The sequence below is a fragment of the Chiloscyllium punctatum genome, chromosome 40 (assembly GCF_047496795.1).
Source record: "Chiloscyllium punctatum isolate Juve2018m chromosome 40, sChiPun1.3, whole genome shotgun sequence".
NCBI lineage: Eukaryota > Metazoa > Chordata > Chondrichthyes > Orectolobiformes > Hemiscylliidae > Chiloscyllium > Chiloscyllium punctatum.
Window position 1 is genome coordinate 46,957,226 of NC_092778.1, and position 25,091 is coordinate 46,982,316.

The window sequence follows — 25,091 nt, forward strand, 5'->3', positions numbered from 1 at the left end:
TATTTCTCTGTAAGTGCTTTAAGTGAGTTACTTGTGTGCACCACACTGTCTTTATTAAAACTAGAAATCAATGGAGGTGGTGTGGGGTCCAGTTTCAGGCTTGTAAATTACACTCTCTATCCCACAACACACAAAATCAATTTAGAATAAATATGACTAACACAAGGGTAGGCAACAGAGCATACTGATTGGTTGTCAGTGAAATGCAAAATTAAAAATCCAGTAGTGAAATTTAAATAACTTAAGAAACCATAGCATCAAGGTCAAACAGTTGTTTAGTTGTCTAAAGCTTCCAGGCTAACTTATCATTCAGCAACTCATTAAATGCCAGTTTTAGAAACAATGTACAATATAAAGATTGTATTCTGTATCCGGCACAATAGTTTGACAGCCAATTCCTTTAACATTATGTCACACACTACTATATTCAAATACCTACGATGTCCAAAAATGTCATTTCAATCTGCATTTTCCTTGTACCATCAACTCAGCTGACCCAATAGGGATTGCATGTATACAAAAACACCACAAACCCAAAACACAATAATATTTAACAAATTAAAGTAGGAACAAAGTACTGATCTTTAACATCATGTTCATCTGATCAGTGTCAACTTTTTTTTATATAAAAGTATACTTATCTGTAATAAATGCTCACTGGATCTGCATGAAGGAAATAGATTAATCATTGTTGCAAGGTCAAATCCTCCCTATCCAAAAGCACTATGGGAGTACCTTCATCAAATGGATTATTCAGGGTTCAAGAGGACAACCTACCACCTACTCCTCAGGGCACTAGGGACAGGTGTTAAATGTCAGCCTTTGCAACTAAACCAATATTCAAAGAATGAATAAACAAAAAAAATGATTTAGTAGCATATTTTGTAAATAATACCATGAAGTCAGGATTAATACTGGGTGGAAACTTAAAAGCAAACCATTATTCTACAATATGACGACATTCTACACGAGAGCACAGTCAAATACTGTTAATAAAATAATAAGAGACAATAGAAAATGGTGTAAGCAAATTATTCTTGATAAAGTCTCAAAGACAGAAGGCTATGCATTTAAAATAAGTTTAGTACACCTCATGTATTATAAATTATGTTTACTCACATACATCAAGCATAAGAAGTAGTATATTATTTATTACACTTCTTGCTTTTGTTTGTGGTACATCATTACTGATCAAGTAAGCCTGAACGGAACATCGTTGTCAAACAGTAAACTCTGCAACAAACTGCAATGACAGCTTTGTACAGTTTTTTGAAACCTAGTTTCAGGGACACTTTGCTGAATGGCAGTGTATTGGAAAAACTCTGATCTTTTTAACAGTCTGTAGATATTTTGGTAACCTTGATAATGCAGCTTTACTATAAAAAGGGTAGATAAAGAAAATAAAATTAAATTAATGCAGAATGATGCATTGTGAACTACAGTAGCACTAAACTCAGCCTTCTTAAAAACAAAAAAATCCTTTTAGTAATTGCACATTAACTAAGGACAGTTTGAGATTCATCCAGCATCTTAGCACTTTTGAATAGCCATAACTCAAAGAGAAGGACACTCTACATACCAGTAAAACCCGAAATATAGTCCAAACTCCTACTCACATAAGCTGTAATGCAATTTATCCAGAATGGCTACAACTCAAACTAAAATACAGAAAGTTAAAATGAGTTGTAATAAGACTCTAATTGAAGATAATGTATTCTTTACAAATACGACAATATTCAAACTTATTTACACTCAGGACCTAGCTATACAGGACTGATGTGAATCTGGTAATTAAAATCAGAATTGTCATGAAGGTGACTATTTCACGTGCAAAAGCTTGTTAGAATAGATGATGATACAGGGACTAAATTATCAAAGTTGCAAGAGAATACAAGCTCCTCTCCAGCAAAAATGTATAACTATATACTAATTATCTTGTGTGGAATTTTACTTTCAGTTGCAACTAAGACATAGTAACCCAACAATTTTGGTCAGGATAAGCAGAACTTGAGGCTTAACTTGGTGCCACCAATTTTCTAGTTTCTTTCGACTATTCTAAACTGCATTTGGTGTGGAATGGGGCTGCCAAGGGCAAACCTTTCACTTGTTCCTCTTCTTTTTTCTTAGAATTTAAGGTGTGGTTAGATCAGCAATTTCAGACAGCAAACCCTCCAAACCTTTCAGTGGAATCTATAACAGTCAAGGGCAGAAATTATCTTTCAAATGCTGGCTTTGTGCTGTTTATTATCTCTGGACACTTCTGGGCCTCAGGGCTTCTTTACAAGTGGCTAGGTGGCATTTCAATTACTGCAGGCTCAATGGGCTGAGACAGTCTGAACCAAGTTCAGCTGGCAAGTTCTTTCATCATAGAGACATTATAATGGAGTCTGATCCCGAAAGCATCGCAACAGATTCCTCAGATCCACAATGGATTCCTTAAACAAGCATACTCATGCAATAGTCAATTTCATAATCATTAAGACAGAACTGTAAATTCTCATGGAATAAAATGCAGCTTTGTCCAAATGCTTCTTGAGTGAAGCATGCACTTGCGATATCTTTTACTAATATCATTACACAAGCAGTGTTTGCTTGTATATTCTGTTGGAGTAACACCTGATGGGGCGGATCCTCATTAAATAATTCTGTTTCATCGTGATTCTGCTGCTCCATTTGAAACTGAATGCTAAGCCACCCTCAGTTAGATAGGGTCTGTATGGGGACTGAAAATCTCCTGGTGGCCTTAACCTGTCACAAGCAGTAAGTAGTAATACAAATTGGAATCACAGCAAAATATTTTTCTTAACCTGTAGTAATCACAAGTCTACACAGCTGATCCTGGCAAGTGGTGTACCTTATAAATTTAAGCCCAAGTTAACTCAAACACTTGTGAATGTGAAAACAAGAAACTAGGAGCTACAAGACCAGTGACCCTCATTATAATACATTCAAATTGCATGATACACCCCAAAGATCTAAGTCAGTCAGCCCTAATTCTGCATTGAAAGTTTGTTCAAAATATTGTAGCAATTTACCTTCAAGTTATTGAAAATACCTTAATTAAATAGATTTATGCTCTGCCTAATACCAAAGAAACAGATTGTCTGTCAATATTTAAATGCTATTGTGATATTTCTGAACTTGGCTTCCTACATTATAATAGGGACCACAGTTCAAAAGTACAAAAACATTTTGGACCATGAAGTTTTGAAAGATGCTACATAAATGCAAGTTCAATTTTTTGTCGTGCAAATGTTTGGGGAAAACAAGATTGGATTTCTTGAGTTGTGAAGAAGGGTCATTGGACCCAAAATGTTAATTCTGATTTCTCTCCATAGATGCTGCCAGACCTGTTGAGATTTTCTAGCAATTTCGGTTTTTCCTTTTGGACTACTTGTGCTAGTGGTTTGACCAATGAGGAAGTTGCATGTGTAATGGCGGATAGACAGGAAAGTGGAGATGAAACCACTGTCAGGTCAGCCAAAATCCTATTAAATGGTGAAGCAGGTTTGAGGACCAAAAAGCCTAATTGTGCTCATGTTTTTGTACAATTCTGCTCCTAATTGTGCCTCATTTTTCTGTACAATTGTAGGATTCTCCTGCTAGTTACAGAGTTTTGAACTAGGGCCGATATTAGTGGCCAAAAACTACTAGGAACCCTCAGATATGGTGGCGTTGAGTATGAACTACTTTAAAACTTCGAAAACAAGCTTTAGAAATAATAGTTCATAAGATGTAAGGTATTACAGAACAAGTCGGCAGTTTACAAAATAGTTTTCTAAATATAGTTGCATCTTTATAAATGTAATGCAATTTATATTTTCTAATAATTTAATGAGTCAACTGTTTTTCATCAGGTAAAGGTGTCAAAGAATAAGATGCTGTGGTGGGTAAACAAAGTTCAGACACAAATTTGACCTAAGTGCATGGCAGTACAGTCTTAGGGAGTTGAACGATCAAAAATGAAGATAAATTTATATAGTTTTGCAGTCAGTTATGTACTTTTGAAGCATAGTTGCCATTGTATTATAGGAAACAGTAGGCAATTTGCACACAAATTCTCACAAACAGCAATATGACTATGACCAGCAATCTGTTCTTGTGATAAATATTGGACAGATCACTGCTGATAATCCCCGGTTTTCTTCAAAATAGACCTATGGGTGCTTTGTCTACCCAAAAAGCTAGGCGCAACCTCTTTTGAAACATGGTGTCTACAACAGTACAGCACACACTCAGTACTGCACCAGCATGAAGGCCCTAACTTTTGTGGTCAAATCCTGAAGTGAGAGGAACTCAGAACCTTGTGATTCAGAGGTAAAATGCTATTAACAGAACCACGTCAGACATTTTGCCTACTCCTTTGCCTATGTTCCTAAAGCAATGCAAGTTCAACTTTTAAAAAATCTTGTAATGGTTTCAAAGAAAATGAGAGACTCACATTTTGTTCATATCATGTTCTCCATACAGCCAGCCATCTCTTTCCTCTGGTATCAGCAGTGTTAACACATCACCTTCTGCGAAGCTCAACATATTTTTGTTATTCCCTGCTGTATGTGGAAAAATGCTTTTCACCTTTGGCCTCTGAACCATATTCAATCCAGTTGCAACGGAAATGGATCTTGTTAGATTTGCGTCCTCTGTGTAAATCATATTTAATAGTTGACTATTAACTTTCAACAATTACAGCATCTGTACTGTACCTTAACTATATAGGGATGCCACAACTACAACAAAGAATGAAAACAAACTCTAACATGTCAGGCAGGAAAGTTAAGACATATACATTAACAGTATTCTATTTAGGCTGTAATTTATTCCTTGAATAGTTCAGAGATGTACAATGTTCTGGCATTTTAAAAAAGTAGCAACATAGGAACCAGGAAAAGTAATGTTTCTATTTTGAAGCTTTTTGTAAGAAACCACATTTAGAATCCATTTTTGAACATTTCATGAGTAAGAAAGTGCTGTATTAAATGAAAGACCAAATTACATATCCATAATCCAGGAAAAGGAAGTTATTTCTTATAATTTTGCAGTAATGGTTCTTGAACATATAAACGCCCCTATCTAGAACTTTCTATGCTTAGAGTCAGACAATCATAGTACAACACGGAAACAGACCCTTTGGTCCAATTCGTCCAAGCCAAACTGATACCCTAAATTAATCTGGTTCCATATGCCAGCATTTGGCCCATATCCCTCTGAACCTTTCCTACTTGTATATCCACTCTGATGTCTTTTAAAAATGATGCAACTGTACCAGCCTCCACCACTTCCTCTGGCAGCTCATACCATACATGTACTACCTGTAGTGTGAAAAAGGTGCCCCTTAGGTCCCTTTTATACCTTTCCCCTCTCCCCTGGGGAAAAGACCATGGCTATTCACCCTATCCATGCCCCATGACTTTATAAATCTGTACATTTGGCGACCCCTCAGCCTCTAAGGCTCCAGGGAAAAAGGCCTCAGCCTATTCACCCTCCAAACCAGGCAACATCCTTGTAAATCTTTTCTGAACCCTTTCAAGTTTCACACCGTCCTTGCTAAAGCAGGGAGACCAGAATCAAACAGAGTTTTCCAAAATGGTCAAACCAACATCCTGTCCAGCCATAACACAACATCCCAACTCCAGTACTCAATGAACTGACCAATAAAGTGTACCAAACACCTCCTTCACTACTGTTTACCTGGAATTCTACCGTCAAGGAACTATGAACCTGCACCCCAAGGTCTCTTCTTTGGCAATTCTCCCCAGAACTTTACCATAAATTGTAGAAGGCCAGCCTTACTTTGACTTAAAATACAACACCATTCATTTATCTAAATTAAACTCCATCTGGCACTCCTTGGACCATCGGCTCATCCGATTAAGTCCCATTACACTCTGAAATAACTTTTTTCACTGTCCACCACACCACAAATTTGGTGTCATCTGCAAATGTACTAACCATTTCTCCTATATTCACATCCATTTTCTACAGATTATGACTGTTGCTACCAATATTACAAAGCAATTGAATTGTATCTACTTTTCTTTAATCAAATCTTCATCAACAAAATTAACTTATACTTTACCAGAGACTGCAGGTTAAAATTTTTTGAATGATTTTATCACTAAAACTGAATTCATACAAATGATCACATTCAAGAGATAATCTTATTTGCTTTGTTTCATACTAGTTGAAATAACATCTTTTTGTGCAAAACTCATTATAAAGTTCATTGAACTGGTGACTATTCTATTTCTACGGACCAAAAATCAACATTGTTGAAATCACTAAAAAGAAATCTCAGTGGTAGCTGGAGACTGATAAATTGTGGTCTGCGCATGTGGTTGAATGTGTTGGCATAGAGTTTTGCCTTCTTCCATTTTGTTATGACATTCAATAGCAGTATAATCAGAAATCCTTGCTTGCATCACTCTTAGAAACCCAAATATACACATCACTCGTACTTATATTTTTAAAAAAAATCAAATCAGACAACACTACCTAGATTGCACTCAAACTTTACACTTACACAATAATTATGTTCTTTTGCTTACCTAATCCATCATTGTTTCTCTCAACAGGGGCCACACGTTGAGCAGTTGGGTTGTTAAACATGTCTGGTAGAGGACTTTTCTGAACTCTTCCAGGAGGAGCCGGTGGTATTTTCAAATTATTTTGTAATGCAGGGTCATGTACCTAGGAAACCATTTAATATTTATTGATTTGTTCACATACAATATTTAGGATGTTGCATTGAACTAACTTCTGGGTTAAATTTCTTTCTTTCAGTTGTGCAAAAAACAAAAACCAAGTATACTCCTTGTTAGAGGTTATGAACCAAGTAACCAGAATGGGATCAGGCTTAAAAGGGAATAAATGAAATCTATACAACTACAGATCAATCTGGCACCAATAGTTGAACATAATGAAATTATCAGCAACATATATATGATAATCTAGTAAAATTTAGCAAATTCAAAAAAGGATAGATATTGCTTGAATGATTTCCCAAACTTAGAAAACGGCATACTTGGATTTCTATGAAGCCCTCACAGAAGGCTTCGAAGGCTGTGGGGGAAAGAAGTACCAGTTACTGGTTGAGAATTTACACACCAAGAAAAGGGAGGTGGTAAATGTGTATGGTGCACATGGTGGAAGATTTAAGGCCCTACTCAAATTTGAATACCAGATGGCTGAAGTGTGGTTACAAAGAAGTTCAAGGTTGAAGTAACAATTCTTGGAAGGATTAAAGGAAATTATATAGAGGGGGATTCTATAAATTATATGGAAAGTGACACAGTGTTTAGCACTACTGCCTCACAGCGCCAGGGACCTGGGTTCAATTCCAGCCTTGGATGACTGTGTGGAGTTTGCACATTCTCCCTGTGTCTCATGGGTTTCCTCCAGGTGCTCCGGTTTCCTCCCACAATCCAAAGATGCGCAGTTTAGGCGAACTGGCCATGCTAAATTGCCCATAGTGTTAGGCACATTCGTCAGAGGGAAATGGGTCGGTGGGTAACTCTTAAGAGGGTCAGTGTGGACTTGTTGGGCCGAACAGCCTGTTTCCACACATTAGATAATCTAATCTAAATGTTGGGATTTAAGTATTGAGGGACAGGAAGTCAATATAGATGTGTGACCATAGAGTATGCAAAGAAATGAAAGAGAAAGTGGTAGTTAAGCCAAATATCAGCAATATATACAATATATTGATACCTGCAATGCATAAAGTACAAAGTATAGAATTTCAGTTTCTTCAATGTCCCTGCTACTTTCCAACAGTGTAAATTTCTTTGTTTTTAGATTCTTTCATGTTCCATGCAAACAAAACATGGGTGTTTTCTAAACAAACTATGTGCCTATTCATTTAGAGATCAATCATTTATCTTGCAATATTGTCACATCATTTTCATAAGCTCTACATAATATTCAGCCATTGCACTGATGTGCTACTTCTAACATTCTTTGGAAATGTTTGATCAAATATTTGTTTTGAACGAATACTTTCCTGAGAGAATTCTACTAGTGGTTCAACTTCTAACTTATTCTAATTACAGTACAGAATTATGCTTGCGTGAACATTAAAGACTTTTAAGGAGCATCTTCAAAAATTAGATTTTATTCTTGAACAAATGTTTTCTAACCAAAAATCCTGAAATGACAGAAGTCCAGCAAAAGAGAGTCACATTATTGAAAGGATACATTTGAAATCCTGAGTGTCTTATTTTTATAGTTTCTTAATGTTCTAAAGACTATCAGCCTCAACTAAAATTATGTTTTGAATACACAATTGTAAATTTCAAAATCAAACAATGATGAGTTTGCCTTCACATTAATGCTTTAATACACTTCTACAAAAGTCAATGCTACCTAAAAACGAGTGCTAACCTTTATTCCTTCTTAACATAAGTATTCGTGAAAGGAACAAATAAGCCCACAGATTTAACTCCAGCTCTCTGCTGATTTATTTCAGATTGGGCATCAGGTCAGATGCTACAGCATCAGTGGACAAGGGAAGTCAGAAATGTTTTTAGATGTTGGACAAAGAAAGAAATAGCTTGTTTATGAAGTTCTCGGTGGAGGAGTAGCTGTGCAAAGTTTTCCAAAATTAACTTTCCATCCTATGTAATATTTTGGCATCCATGGGCCAACATCCAGCAAATGCCAACAACTTGACAAGAATTAGAGGCAAGGAGTAGACTAAAAGTTTAAAAGTTATAGTTTTAAGACCTCAAGTAAAATCTTAAAAGTTGAACATCTCATCAGTATTCTTACATCTGCATAGGAAATACAGCAAATGAATGCACTGGAAAAACAATATAAGAATCAACAAATTCATAATTGTCAGTGAAAACAGATTTATGCAAGATAATTGCACTTTTTGCTTTAATTCTGAAAACAAAATGTTTTGGGTACTGTAAATGTAACTATATTGATCTGTTACAGAGGTCTTCATACCAATAGCATTTCTTTAGAGGTCTTTATTACAAGCATTTTATTAACAAAGACTGATTTCACCCACCTAATACTCTTCAACTCAAATCCTGTGTGGAATTACACACCAGAAATTCCAGAGTAGAACAAACATTTAAATCACATTGCCTTCTCACATACCTGATCTTCTTTCACACTGATTAGTCAGTGAAGTATCAATTCAGTCTCAGACATTGTTTGAATTCAGTCTACTCCTCGTTCCCAGTTGAATGAGTTTAGACATGCTAATTTGGCACTTCAAGCCAACTGTAGGTCAGACAACCACCACACATTTGCTCACAATTGATTAAAATGAGACATTTCAGATAGGCATAACAAGGTGAGAAATTAATACTGGTCCAATCAGAATTAGATGTGAAAATGCTCACTCCACCCTAAAATCACACATAAGGGCTTAAGTCACAATTTCACCCGAAATAAATGTTGGCCTACCCAATGCTATCTATATCTCTTCAATAGATTAAAAACCTTGCCCAGATGCGCTCAGTCTCAAATTCATCCAGCCTGATTCTGGTTAACTGCCCCTCTTAAAACTACAATTGAGGGCCTCTGTTTCTCCTGTTGAGAATGTGGTGCTGGAAAAGCACAGCAGGTCAGGCAGTATCCGAGGAGCATGACAATCGATGTTTCAGGCATAAGCCCTTCATCAGAAATGGTGGAGAGCTTATGTCCAAAAGGTCAATTCTCCTGCTCCTTGGATACTGCCTGACCTGCTGAACTTTTCCAGCATCACAGTGTCCACTCTGATCTCCAGTATCTGCAGTCCTCACTTTCTCCTGTATGCTGCAATTCCATTCCTAAACAGTGCATGAGCTTATTCTACTCTGAATTCTTCCTTCTATCTTCATTTTTGCTTTCTCATTGTAAGAGAAATAGAAAAGGGTCTTGCGATTGAATAGAATTATTTCTCCATGGTTAACAAGAGAAATGTTACAAGCATGTAGCAGAATTTAAGAAAAAAAATTGTCTCCTTTTCCCTAACCCTGCCAAAACATGCTACTCACAGTATATCGTCCAATCAATGGAGAAGGTTGAGGAGTTCTGGATATATACGTTGGTGGGCTGTCATTTTCACCTAAAAATTCAGGTATCTTTGTAGCATCAAAACATTTCTCCTTCCATCTGTTTATTTTGGCACCAAGGATTCCATTGGCCTAAAGAGAAAAAAAGTAATGTTTATTGAATTAAAATGATAATTTTTAAAACCTGCTTTTAAAATCTAGAAGGACAATAACTTGATTCTGTAGCTTATGTCTATACTGTGCACATAGCTGTTTCCATATATTATAGCTACCACCTTTTGGAGAAGTATAGAATTTAAACTATAGACACATGATTTTACAGTTATATCAGAAGAGACACTTTATGTAACTCTTCACTTGCCCAGGGACAACTGATGATCAGGCTCATCATACAACATCAAGTGCAGCTATTTTCAGTTTTTAAAAAAAGGTATTTTTTGGGAGTTGGGTGTTGGTGGCAAGATCATCTGCCTGATTGCCCTTAAATTGAGCAGTTGCCATTTCAGGGGATAGTTAAGAATCAACCACACAACTGAGTCTAGAGTCACATTGCAAGGATTATGGATATCCTTCCCTAAAAGACATTAGTGGGTTTTTATGACACCCAATTATTGTTGCCATTTTGAGACTAACTTGATATAGTATTCTAGATTTATTAATTGCATTCACTGTCTTGGTGGGATTTGAACCTATGAGACCAGAGCACTAGCCTGAGCCTCTGGATGACTAGTTTAATGGCAACTATGTCACCATCTCCTAAAGTTCTATATAGTTTAATTGTTTCAAAGTTTGATCCCAATGCTAACAAATGACTTTTAAAAAAAGACCCATTCAATAGTTCAATTACACAGACCTTTTCATGATAATTGCTTAGATCTTGGGAAAAACTGCAATGTTTGTCCACAAGGAAGCAGAAACGTCTCTTTTCTTCGAGTAATGCCTCTTTGCAGCCCTCAGTAATGAATCTCTGAATGTCATTTTCCCTTGTATTGATGGTTGCTAAGAACTGGGATAAAGAATACAGAAATATTAATTTTGTCTATTTTGAACAGCAACAGTAATCTTGAACAAAGCCATAACATTTTTTGTTTAAATTCACTCATGGGATGTGGGCATCACTGGCTGGCCAGCATTTATTGCCCTTCCTTAGTTGCCCTTAAGTAGGGTTGCATTCTTGAACCACCGGAGGTCCATGCTGTAAGTGCCCCACAATGCTCTTGGGAGAGGGGGGGCAGAGTTCCAGAATTTTGACCCAGTGACAGTGAAGGAATGATAATGTCCTAGTCAGGACAGCGAATGGCTTGGAGGGGTGATAACTTCCAGATAATGGTGTTCTCCAGTATTGGGAAAGGGAGACAGCGAGGGGTTAGGGATGGAATGAACAAGTACTTGGAGTGGGCCACCGAGCAAACCATGATCCTAGGATGTCAATTAATTTAAAATATTTGAAAATCACTTTTATTGCTCCTATTCTTTGAGGCAGGAACCTTGGAGATGTGTCACTTGTGGTTACGTCACAGGCAAAATAAACAGCCAAAAATTAAACATTTTGTTTGAGTCATTGATATACTTTACTCCTTATATTTCCCAAACACACCAATTTGTATTGGATTTGTCTGTTTTTACTCCATATTTTGAAATATATTCATAGAAATCAATTTGAAGTCAAGGTACATACAAACCAACCGTTTCCTGGTTTGACTTCAAATGACAAACAGATATCAGTGATGCAAACCTGCATCTTCCTTATAATATGGGTGTGTTTCCTGTAGCTATAAACAATTTAAATCATAACTCAAACAGCCAAACGCTGAAGTGCAATTATGTCCCCACAAACTTTATTAAAAGCATACGATAGTGTATACAAATAAATCAGGGATTCAACCCCACTCAAATTATAAAAATCAACCTCTTGTTCTCTTAAATAAATTAGTAGAATCTGATAAGTTTGATTAAAAATAATTGACAATCAAATTTAAGTTTGTTAAATGAGGAATTGGGCCAAAGAAGCACCAAAACTTCCACTTCATCAATTCTCAGAATTATCAACACTGCTTAATTGCAAAATAGCAGTGGTGTTCATATCATTCATTATTGATGTTTACTCAAATTAGAATTGATAAAATTGGAGTTGGTTTGATAAACACAAATAGAACTGAAAATTTGACAGACCTTCACCTGTTGTCAGTCTAACAACCAGTTTCAACAATACAGTTAGTTAACTGACTATAGGAATATAATTATGATTGCTTATGTTTGATTATGGTTTAATACCAAGTAGCTATAATTAGTGAATTGTTTTAATTCAATTTTGAGTTATGGGGGTCACTGGCAAGACAGGCATTTGTTGACCATCCTTACTTTTCTCTGGAATATTAATCTCAAACTAGATTTTAACTACATTCTCTGCTCAATAGCAGTTTTCACTCTCAAAGGTAACAAACTATAAAAATTGAATCTACATGTGGACAGATGCAGTCATTGATAATATGGATCACATAACACGTTAACAGGCATCTTAAACAAAAATACATTTGCTCAATTTAAGGCGATTTAATCTGTGTCAATGTGGAGGATACTCACTTATACAATATATGTTGTTAAACATGTCTTTTTTGGCAAAATTAGAATCATAGAATCCTTCAGTGAAGGGGACCATTGAGCGCATCATGCTCATGCCGGTTTGTTGAAAGAGCTATCCGACTTAGCCGCACACCCCAACTTTTCCCGGATCATCATAGAAATTAGGTCCCATCAAATACCTGCCTCATTGCCTTTTGTAAGATCCTTGAAATCGGATTTCTTTTACTTTTGAAGGAATACAACTCAGAATGTAACAAGCCTCTGTGTGAAAAGTATTCTCATTACACCTCTAATTTTTGGACAATCATCTATAAATCTATGACCTCTGGTTATCAACTAATTTGTCAGGGCAAACAGTTTCACCCCATTTTCCCTAGAAATTCAAATTATAGGAATTTAATGAGATTTTTTTGAATTTGTTCTATTCAATGGAGAATAATTGAACCTATCAATTCCTTCCACATTGTTCAGATTCCTCATCCTTGGTATCATCCTAATAAACCTACTCTATACACATTCCCAAAATTTTACACTATATTCCAGCTGAAACAGTGACTTGCAAAGATTCAGTGCGACTACCTTGTTTTTATATTTGACGCCCCTATTTATGAAGTATTTATGTGAATTCTCAAAGATATCTTTAAGGCAATTGTGAACATGCACCTAGTCTCCCTATCATTGCATCCCCCTCAAAATAAAAAATTAGATTTTAAAAAAAGTGCCACTTTTTTTTCATCTGAACTTTAATATTTCACATTGCATCTGCCCATTTACCAGTCTGAACCCTGCCATTATACTGCCTTTTATAATACTCTCAAGTTTGTGATCATTTGCAAACTTTGCATTTGTACCTCAAGTACAAAGCCTGGTATTTCTAAATAACAGTAACAGAAATAGTCCTAGTATGAACCCCTGGGATATTCCACTGCATACTTGTCTTCAGTTCAAAAAGCATTCATTCACCACTATCTTCTGTTTCCTAACCCCTAACCATTTATACACAAGTTATTACCAGGTCCTCCACAGGACATTTCTATTTTCTGAATTCTCCATACATAACAAACCAGAAGAACTGTACCAGACAAACATTTGAGAGGAATTGACATTTATGTTCAAAGGAATTATATTTTACTGGAGAGAGAAAAGAGGCTATTCAGCAATTTATAGCAATGGTAACTCTACAAGTTGAGTGAGTGATGCATTATTCATATTGCTAACTTCTCTGTAAAACATTTTGTCTAACTTCCCTCCTCATTCAGTTAATAATCCTCAGTCTACGGATGAGGACTCAGGAGCACCTACAATAAATTGCATAATCTTTCTCACACTCCCCAAAGACCATCGGCTAATGGATTTCACATGGAATCAATCTGACCTTGATGCTGTTCTGAAGAGGACGCAAGAGGAAGTTATTACATTCTTTCGGTTTCTGCTGATTCAATACTGGATCTGCATACTTGCAAGGTTAACCTTGACCCAATTTTTTTTCCTACTGATTGCCCTGATAGATTGTGATCCTTTGCAATAGATAAGGGATTTCCATTATAGCGGCATTTGTATTTTCTGTTATCTGCAGGAGATAGGTGCCCCTGCTCCCTGTGGGTAACAAGGATTTAGCATACGGCTTCAACAGCAAACGTAGCAATCATCAGCAACTTCTCTGCAGCTTCCAGACGCAGAAGTGGCTGGTGAACATCCAAAGAAACAATGGTGAAAGATGATAATACAAGCTTCAGTGTCATTTTCTTCAACTATTTGAAAGACAGCACAGGTGCCAATTAAGAATGTCCTGTCTAAAGTGAGGCATCTGCTGAAGGAAGACTTGCCTTCAGAAGGACTGGGTAGAAACTCCACCTCATGACCCTCAAGATCACAAATGCATTGATTTTTATGCACTAGCTATTCATTTCAGGGAGCAGTCAAGGCTCTATGTGGCGTGTCCCAACTCTCATTCTCTAAACGCATCTGTGATGTTACTGATGCCAATTTTTCCAGAGTCACAGCTCTTCACATTGAGGAGAATAAGCAACTAGATTATTGATATTCTTCACCGTTATTACTTTATCCCAGATGTAGGATGCTAAAGACTGAACACATGTAGCAATGACAGTGCCCTCCTTTGAAGGCCCTTGGCTCATACAGAAATAGTTCATGAGGGACAGGATACCTTATCCAAACAAGGATCATAATGACTTTAATGAAACCCTCAGATTGAGACAGACGAAGATACTAAGCTTCTCACGCTTCCACTAGAGCTGAAATGGATAATCCATAGACCTCCCTGAGTGAAGTTTGGATACGCAGATTACACTGGCAGAGACTTGGAGTACAGTCCTGAAAGGATATCCTCCAACATATTAGCACTAATATGTCATAGTGCTCAGAATCTGGGTTTCAATTCCATCCTTGGGTGATAATGCAAACTCCACACAGACATCCTCCCCACGTGTGCATGGGTTTCATTTGGGTGCTCCTGGTTTTCTCCCACAGTCCAAAGTTGTACAACTCTGGCGGGTTGGGCATGCTAAATTGCCCATAGTGCCCAGGTGCGTGTAGGCTAGGTGGTTTGGCCATGGGAAATGCAGGGTTACAGGAATAGAGTATGGAGTGTAGGTCTGGGTGGGATGCATTATAGAGAGTTGGTGTGGACTTAATGGGCCAAATGGCCAACTTCCACATTGGAGGGATTCTATGATTCATTGTGTTATGCCCTTCACAAAATAGACATGTCCTGGATGCAAACAATGAAAAATGACAGCAATTTTTGGAAGGATGAAGATGAGATGGAGGATCAGTCCATTGACCAAGAAGGCTATTTAAGACAACATGACAGAGAAACATATCACACAACCAGAAGCCAGAGAGAACTAAGTAAAACCTATTTCCAGGATGAATGAATGAGGTTCCAAAATTGTTTAACATTTTGTGGGTAATTGGGCGAGCATCCTCCGCTAAGTGCAATAGGCATTAATATCTTGTTATTTCTGTAGCTTGACCTTTAGTGTAGCTAATTAAGTGTTCAGTTATCCACGAGATTGTACACTTGATTTCTTTGGATGATCCCACATTAATATATGCACACACAATATCACATACTGACTGTTAAAGGGAAAAGAAAAGCAGTGACATTGAGATAATACATAAGGTTACAGTTAAACAACTGTTAAGGCTTCCACTAGACTATCATATAGGAGTGTTGCATACTGAAGTCCTTCACGATAGATGTCAGGCTGATGGACCTTTCCATCATCGGCAACACTTCAAAATTTCAGAGTGCGTGTAAACTACTTAGTTGCCCTAATCCTTGAGCATCTTCTAGGATAGTGCTGAATCTTCATGAGACACCGTTTGTGTAGCTTTCCTCAGCTGACCAGTCCCCACAGCACACTGGTCAAGTGAGCTGCCTATTGTACATCTCCTAGCCTTAAATGCCAGTGTTGATCAACATTAAGGGAACAAAGAACTAAAAACCTTCCCTGTAGAAATGTGTGGAATCATCATCGATTCCATTCTCTCTCTCACAAAGTAGGTGAAAGTGTGGAATGATGCTTACATGTCAGGCCAAAAAGATATTGACTGAACTTAGTGTTTAGCCTCAGTATTGTCTACATTAAAGTGCAGTGTCTTGACCGCTAAGCTCAACATGACAGTTCAAAGGATCCTAGAAATCCAAAGTCCTCTGCGGTCAAGCCACCGGTTACTTGTTAGAGATGAGCAATGCTTGATGATTACAAAACTCTTTCATCCTTGGAATGTCAGAACAGGACATTCATCTCTTACGTGAAAGAGACTTAAACAGGTCCAACTGTAAAAATATTATAGCTGAAATTTTAACAAATAACAAACTCACAACACAAAAAAGGTTCCGAGGATATTTACAAGAATGCTGCTAGGTAGGGACAGTTTGAGTTTTAAAGAAAGGCTGGGACATTTTTCACTGAAACATAGGACATTGAGAAGTGACCTTAGGAGGTTTATAAAATAATGACAGGTATAGATAGGGAAAATATATCTATCATTAACCCTATGAGGAGGATTTTAAGAATGGGCATATTTTTTAAGGTGAGAGGAGAAAGATTAAAAAAAAGACTTGAGCAATTTTCTTTGTTTGCACAGAGGGTGATTCATGTCTGGAATAAACTTCCTGAGGAAGTGGTGGATACGGGCACAGTTACAATATTTAAGACATTTGGATAAGTACATGAATAGGAAAGGTTTGGAGGGATATGGGCTAGGAGCAGGCAGGTGGAACTAGTTGAGTTTGGGAATATGTTCAGCATGGACTGGTTGGACCAAAAGATTCCATTTACATGCTGTATGGCTCTATGGGAGATCATTTACAACGATGTCACCTGTGCACTCTCGGTATGTTTAGTTCTTTCTCTGGCTCCCACTAATTATATCTAGGTGGTCTCTGCATGTTGCCGGTGGTGGTGATGATAGAGTAATAGGCCCTGGCACCTCTATAAAGTGCTCCAAGCAGCAGCTCCTGGGTGGGCCGGTCACCTGTCCTCCCTGTTGATGTGCCTGCTGGCACCACCCTATCTCAGAGTAAAGGATGAGTTCCCACATCACCATTTATGCTGAGTACTTACAATTACAGTGACACATGCAGATCTGTGTATTGCTCTCAAGGCAGTTGCCAAACTGTCTATAGAGGCGGAAAGGTGCACCCATACAGGAGTCAGCACTGTACTGACAATATTGGCAGATTCCTCAATCCTGAGCTGAAAATGTGTTGCTGGAAAAGTGCAGCAGGTCAGGCAGCATCCAAGGAGCAGGAGAATCGACGTTTCGGGCTTGAGCCCTTCTTCCTGAAGAAGGGCTCAAGCCCGAAACGTCGATTCTCCTGCTCCTTGGATGCTGCCTGACCTGCTGCACTTTTCCAGCAACACATTTTCAGCTCTGATCTCCAGCATCTGCACTCCTCACTTTCTCCTAGATTCCTCAATCCTTCGATCTAATTAACAAGTACCTCTGACAAACTTGTCCAACATTCCTTTACCTATTTTGCAGTTTTAAAAAATCATTAATGGCTAAAAAGGAGGGATTGTCTTCTGCCTAGGCTGAACAAATGCCTGGTTTCCTACTGTCCCACTGTAAATTCAGTAAAATAGATTATCTCACACTTTCCCACTGTCAGAAACCTGGTAACTTTCTTCCTCAACGAGCTGCAGAATTATGGCAGTGATGTGTTTGCCATATCGTGCACCCAAGTCTAAATCTAGAAAGAGCACCCACTAAGGTGAAAGTCCAAGTTGAAAGGTATAGGTAAATGCCTTGCCAATGCATCCTCTGGGTAGTCACTGGATTTTTTTCCCTTAAGAGCTGGAGGTTCAATTGACATTGGTCTCTTCCTGGTGGAGCTTTGTTGGATGCTGCTAATACCTACGCAAGAGATTATGACAACACTACGGCGGTAAGAAGTGTATTTTGTCCTTTTTTTGAAGTGATGTTTTAAGACAAAGGTGCCAAGCTGTGTATTTGTATCCAATAAAGTAAGCAGCTTGAGAAGCCTTGTGCATTTTTAAAAAAAAAGTTGGAACAATAGAAGCAGCCTAAATGGTTGCGGACAAGCTTCCCCAGAACCAGGAACTTTCAGTAACAGTTGTTGTGGGGTCTTAAAACTGGGTTTGGAAGCTGCAGTACGTTTCTACTCTCTGTCTCTCTCATACAGTTTTCTCTTGATGTTTTCTCTCTTGTACTGGAGAATTATATGTGAGATAATCTATTTTACTGAATTTACATTTGCCAAGGGCGTGTTTATTGTATATTATATTGGAAAAATTACTGTTTAGTAATTCAAAGTTATTCAAATATCTTCTTTATTCACTGTATTTGAACTAGAGAATATAAGTATATGTTTTGCTTCAAAACTGGTATTTTGACCAATCAAATTGCCTCCAGAATGCAATGCTTGGCACGTGCCTTTAAAATAAGAATAATCCAGAGTCTAGGCTATCTTAATAATATATTGAGGGGGTTTGGTCTGATCCATAACAAGATGAAATTATTTCTCAAATGATGCATACAAAATTTTCAGACTAAGAATGAATTAGGATTAGGTAATGCAGGAGTGGCATGGTGGCACAATGGTTAGCACTGATTCCTCACAGTGCCAGAGACCCAGGTTCAATTCTCGCCTCAGGCAACTGTATGTGGAGTTTGCACATTCTCCCCGTGTCTGTGTGGGTTTCCTCCAGGTGCTCTGGATTCCTCCCACAGTCCAAAAATGTGCAGGTTAGGTGAATTGGCCTTGCTAAATTGCTCTTAGTGTTAGGTGAAAGGCTAAATATAGGGGAATGGGTCTGGGTGGGTTGCTCCCCGGAGGGTCAGTGTAGACTTGTTGGGCCGAAGGGCCGGTTTCCACACTAAGTAATGTAATCTAGTCCATGAGTTTACTGTGTTGGTTACCAAACAATGACATCTTCCCGTCCCCACGAGTGGTCCTTCTCTTGCATGTGAAGAGGACCTTCTTTCCTTTGGGCCAAGTGTTTGGTAATAATGTTCACATTTTCAGAGCCAGTTCCTGATGTACAGCTGGTCACATGAGATACGTGAAATTCAAATGCACCTAGCATTGACAAACACATCCCCTCTGCAGCTGTGCAATTCCCTTAGGAAAGGCTATGAAGGTCTCATAATATTATTGAGATGAAGAGTTGAAGTTCACACAAGAAAAGTCACTTCAGGTCATGGAGGACTGGGTGCCATAAAACTCATTTGAACAAATGCTAATATCAAATAGGAAAGCTTCCACCTTAGTTTTTTTTAAAAATAACTTTCATGCACTGCCCTTAATACTCAAATCAACTGCACCCTCTAGAGTGTCAACACCCAAAATCTCACAAATCTGTGTTAACACTATAAATTTGATAATCATCAGACAGACAGATGTCAAATCAATTTTGTCATGGGTATTTCAACAGAAACTTTGAAGTTTCATTCTATTGCCTTGACTAAACCCATACAACTATTTCTCTTTTGATAAAAAGTATCAGCTTAATTGACAACTATAGATATCTGATCTGTGCTATCAATTTCACAATGTTTATCCATACAGACTTAGATGGTTTCAAGTGCCTTGGGTAACTTTAAAGGGTTTGAATAATGGGGTTTTTATCCCCCCTTACACAGTGAAACAGTTATAGAGAGTTTATCTTTAATATAAATCCAACTACTACTACAGAGTTTGTTTCTTCTATAAACAGTATAGTTAGTGAATGGTTCCCTATGGGAGACTGGTTCGCAAGATTAGATCTCATGGAATACAGGGAGAACTACCCATTTGGATACAGAACTGGCTCAAAAGGCAGATGACAGAGGGTGGTGGTGGAGGGTTGTTTTTCAGACTGGAGGCCTGTGAGCAGTGGAGTGCCACACGGATCGGTGCTGGGTCCACTATTTTTCATCATTTATAAATATGATTTGGATTGAGCATAAGCGGTGTAGTTAGTAAGTTTGCAGATGACACCAAAATTGGAGGTGTAGTGAACAGCAAAGAAGGTTACCTCAGACTACCAAGGAATCTTGATCAGATGGGCCAATGGACTGAGAAGTGGCAGATTGAGTTTAATTTAGATAAATGTGAGATGGTGCATTTATCTCAGGAGTGTTGCTGAACAAAGATACCTTGGAGTGCTGGTTCATAGCTCCTTAAAAAGTGGAGTTTGCAGGTATATAGCAAAGGCGGCGTTTGGTATGCTTTCCTTTATTGGTCAAAGTATTGAGTACAGGGTGGGAGGTCATGTTATAGTTGTACAGGACATTGGTTAGGCCACTATTGGAATATTGCGTGCAATTCTGGCCTCCGTCCTATCGGAAAGATGTGGTGAAACTTGAAAGGGTTCAGAAAAGATTCACAATGATTTTGCCAGGGTTGGAGGGTTTGAACTATAGCGAGAGGTTAGGGCTAGGGCAGTTTTCCCTGATGCGTCGGAGGTTGAGGGGTGACCTTAGAGAGGTTTATAAAATCATGAGGGGTATGGATAGGATAAATAGACAAAACCTCTTCCCTGGGGTGGGGAAGTCCAGAACCAGACGGCATAGGTTTAGGGTGAGAGGGGAAAGGTATAAAAGAGACCTAAGGGGCAACTTTTTCATGCAAAGAGTAGTACGCATATGGAAAGGACTGCCAGAGGAAGTGGTGGAGGCTGATACAATTGCAACATTTAAAAGGTATTTGGATGAGTATATGAATAGAAAGGGTTTGGAGGGATATGGGCCAGGTGCTGGCAAGTGGGACTACATTGGGTTGGGATATCTTGCCGGCATGGACAGGTTGGATCAAGAGGTCTGTTTCTGTGCTGTACTTCTCTATGACTCTATGAATGGATATGAAAGTGCCATACCCTGACATAGGGACCTGTTAGAATGGGGTGGGTGGGAGAATGGTCATAAGTTGGCATATAGGTTTTGGGGTGGGGGAGGGGGTTGTGGGCATGGTTAATCGGATAGGTGAAGGCTGCAGGGTCTGTTTTTCTTCTAAACTGCTGGCCTTTTAAAACATCCACCTTTGCCCCCACAACCATGGCTATAACTGAACTCTTTCCCAGGTAGGCTCAGACACTCAGCCCCTGGCAATGAAAATCATACTTATAAAGTTAGTAGCCCCACAGACAAGTGTGAGAAGCTGGGAATTTTCCTGATTCCTGTGACCCACCTTGAGGATACAAGTCTGGTTGAGGCAATGTCTGGTTAATGAAATGTACAGATTTTTAAAAAAAGTTAAAAAGAACAAAAGAACAAAGAAAGTTTACAGCCCAGGAACAGGCCCTTCGGCCCTCCAAGCCTGAGCCGATCTAAATCTACTGTCTAAACCAGTCGCCCAATTCCTAAGCATCTGTATCCCTCTGCTCCCCACCTACTCACACATCTGTCCCGGCGCATCTTAAATTAATCTACCGTGCCTGCCTCTACCACCTCTGTTGGCAACACATTCCAGATGCCCAACACCCTCTGTGTAAAGTACTTGCCACGTGTATCTCCCCTTCAACTTTCCATCTCTCACCTTGAAAGCCTGACCTCTCGTTATTGAATCCTTCACTCTGGGAAAATGCTTATCTACCCTGTCTACACCCTTCATGATTTTGTAAACCTCAATCAGGTCCCCCCTCAATCTCCTTTTTTTCAAAGAAAACTAAGTTAACCTACTCAACCTCTCTTCATAGCTAGCACCTTCCATACCAGGCAACATCCTCGTAAACCTTCTCTGCGCCCTCTTCAAAGCATCCACATCCTTTTAGTAATGAGCTGACTAGAACTGTACACCGTATTCTAAATCAGGTCAAGCCAACGTCTTGTACAATTTTAACATGATCTGCCAGCTCTTATACTCAATACTCTGTCCGATGAAGGCAAGCATACCATGTGCCTTCGTGACCACTCTACCCACCTGTGCAGCAACCTTCAGGGTACAATAGACCTGCACTTCCAGATTTCTCTGCTCATCAACTTTTCCCAAGGCGCTTCTGTTTACTGTATAATTCGGTCTAGAATTAGACTTGCCTAAATGCATCATCTCATTTGTCTGGACTGATCTCCTTCTGCCACTTTTCTGCCCAATTCTCCAATCTATCTACATTCTCCGGTATTCTTTGACAGTCCCTTATGCTTTCTGCTACTCCACTAATCTTCATGTCATCTGCAAACTTGCTGATCATACCAACAGTGCCCTCTTCCAGATCATTTATGTATATCACAAACAATAGTGGCCCCAGCATTGCTCCCTGTGGAACATCACTGATCACCTTTCTTCATTTTGAGAAACTCCCTTCAACTACTAACTCTGTCTCCTGTTGCTCAAAACAATTCTTTATCCATCTGGCGAGAACACCCTGCACACCATGTGACTTCACTTTCTTTATTAGCTTACCATGGGGAACCTTATCAAATGCCTCATTCCTGAAGAAGGGCTCATGCCCGAAACGTCAATTCTCCTGCTCCTTGGATGCTGCCTGACCTGTTGTGCTTTTCCAGCAACACATTTTCATCTCCAGCATCTGCAGTCCTCACTTTCTTCTAAAACCTTATCAAATGCCTTCCTAAAGTCCATATATATGACATCAACAGCCCTTCCTTCATCTATCAACTTGGTCACTTACTCGAAGAACGCTAAGTTGGTAAGGCACGATCTCCCCCACACAAAACCATGTTGCCTATCACTGATAAGCCCATTCTTTTCTAAATATAAATAGATCCTATCCCTCAGTACATTCTCCAGCAACTTCCCCACTACTGATCTGTAGTGCTCACTGGTCTGTAGTTACCTGGAATATCCCTACTATCCTTCTTGTACAGGGGGACAACATGAGCAACCTTCCAGTCCTCTGGCACCTCACCTGTATTTAAAGGATGCCACAAAGATCTGTCAGGGCTCCAGCTACTTCCTCTCTTGCCTCCCTCAGCAATCTGCAATAGATCGCTTCCGGTCCTGGGGATTTGTCCACCTTAACATCGAGCCTACCCAACACATTTTCCCTACTTATGTCAACGTGATCCAGACTAATCAAACTTCTATCGCTAATTTAACATTTATCATGTTCCTCTCCTCAATGAACACTGATGCAAAGTAATCATTCAGAATCTCACACATTCTCTCAGGTTCAACACACAGCCTTCCTTCATTATCCTTTAGTGGACCAATCCTTTCTCGATTTACCTGCTTGCTTCTTTGGGATTCTCCTTAATTCTGCTCGCTAAAACTATTTCATGAGCCCTTTTAGTCCGCTTGATTCCTCGTTTAATCTTCCAATATTCCTCCAGGGCCCATTCTGTTCTTAGCTGCCTAGACCTTATGTATGCTTATTGATGAGTGAGGAGTATGAAATAGGCTAAAGGGATCCCCTAAAATTTGAGTTGAGTTTTCTTGTTGGCATGGTTAACCTGTTTTCAGGATTAGAAATCTTATTTCAATCTCTGGCAAGACTGTTATACTTAACCAAGAAACTGAAAAAACCTTACACAATGGGTAACTATATTTAGTAATTTGGTTTCTTTATTTCACTTGAGTCTAATTATTATGTTGGGAGGGGATATTTATTTCCTGTCTTTAAGCTAGATTCTGATCTCTGCTGAGTATTTTGGTTTCTCGCATTTTACTTTATTGCCCACAATAATCACATTTTAAGAAAATGCAGTGCCGTGGAAGGAACTTTAGTTTACAACTAGTCAAACTGTACATGACCTGAAATACTTTAGGTGCTTGAAATAGAAAGTATACCACCACTAGCATCCTTTATATTAAATGAACAAAACAAAAAAATAAATGCACAAACAAAAAAAGGAATTTAACTGAAACTGGCAGGTAAAACAGTAACTGCACATCTGCAAAAAGCACGAGCTAATGAATTCAGGAAATCTCTTCAATAGGCTAAATAAACTGGGTTCAAATTTATAGTTAAAGTTACAATCAGCTAGTAGACTTGGAGATACATCATTCTGATTAAATTGATCTTACATCAAGCCCAGGAAGGAAGTCCAATTAACTATGAAGACAGACTAAATCTATTAAGGAACCTTAATAGATATCCTCAAGCACAAGTCAGAAAGCCATAAAGCACAGAAACAGACCCTTCGGTCCAACTAGTCCAAGCCAAACATTATTCCAAACTAAACTAGTTCCACCTGCCTTCTTCTGGCCTCTATCACTCCAAACCTTTCCTACTTATGTACTTATCCTAACGCCTTTTACACATTGTAATTGTACCCACATCCATTACTTCCTCAGGTAGTTCATTCAACACATGAACCACCCCGAGTAAAAAATTTGCCAATGTCTTCTTTAAATCTCTCTCCTCTCACCTTAAAAATGTGCTCCCTAGTCTTGAAATTCCCTATCCTAAGAAAAATACAACTACCTCAATATTTTATAAACTTGTGTAAGGTTGCGTCTCAACTCTGACACTCCAGTCAAAGAATTCCTAGCCTATCCAGCCTTTGTTTATAACCTTCCATATCCAGCAATATCCTGGTAAATCTCTTCTGAACCCTCTCCAGCTTAATAAAATCCTTCCTATAACTGGGCGACCAGACTGAACATAGTATTTCAGTAGAGGCTTTATCAATGTCCTGTACAACCTCAACATCTCTTTAATGTGCAAATTACATGAGTACAATATCCAAGTTCAACTGCGGTAAACATAATCAAGGTAGAGTAATACATTCAAGGGGGAAATTTGCTAATGCTCTTCAGGAGGATTTAAACTAATTCAGCAGGGGATGTGGTAACCTAAATTGTAGTTCCAGTATACAGGAGGTTGAGAGTAGTGAGGTCAGAAATAAGGTTTCAACAGGGCACTTGCAAGCAAGAAGTTGAAGTGTGTCTACTGCAACACCAGGATAATCCAGAATAAGGTGGGTGAATTTGCAGCATGGGTTGGTACCTAGGATTTCGATGTTGTGGCCATTTTGGAGACATGAATAAGAGCAGGGACAGGAATGGTTGTTGCAGGTTCCGGGATTTAGATATTTCAGCAAGAACAGAGAAGATGGTAAAAGAGG

The 25,091-nt window shown here is 38.6% G+C and overlaps 1 protein-coding gene across 1 annotated transcript in view; it reads right to left on the reverse strand.

The window, feature by feature from the left end:
* Positions 1-25,091, reverse strand: part of baiap2l1a (BAR/IMD domain containing adaptor protein 2 like 1a) — a 149,636-nt gene that overhangs the window by 54,471 nt on the left and 70,074 nt on the right. Inside the window, exons 7-10 of the mRNA XM_072559825.1 lie at positions 10,861-11,013; positions 9,990-10,139; positions 6,546-6,687; positions 4,442-4,640 (exon numbers count right to left, since the gene is read on the reverse strand). Coding sequence (XP_072415926.1) covers positions 4,442-4,640; positions 6,546-6,687; positions 9,990-10,139; positions 10,861-11,013 — 644 coding nt within the window. The remainder of the gene's footprint in view (positions 1-4,441; positions 4,641-6,545; positions 6,688-9,989; positions 10,140-10,860; positions 11,014-25,091) is intronic.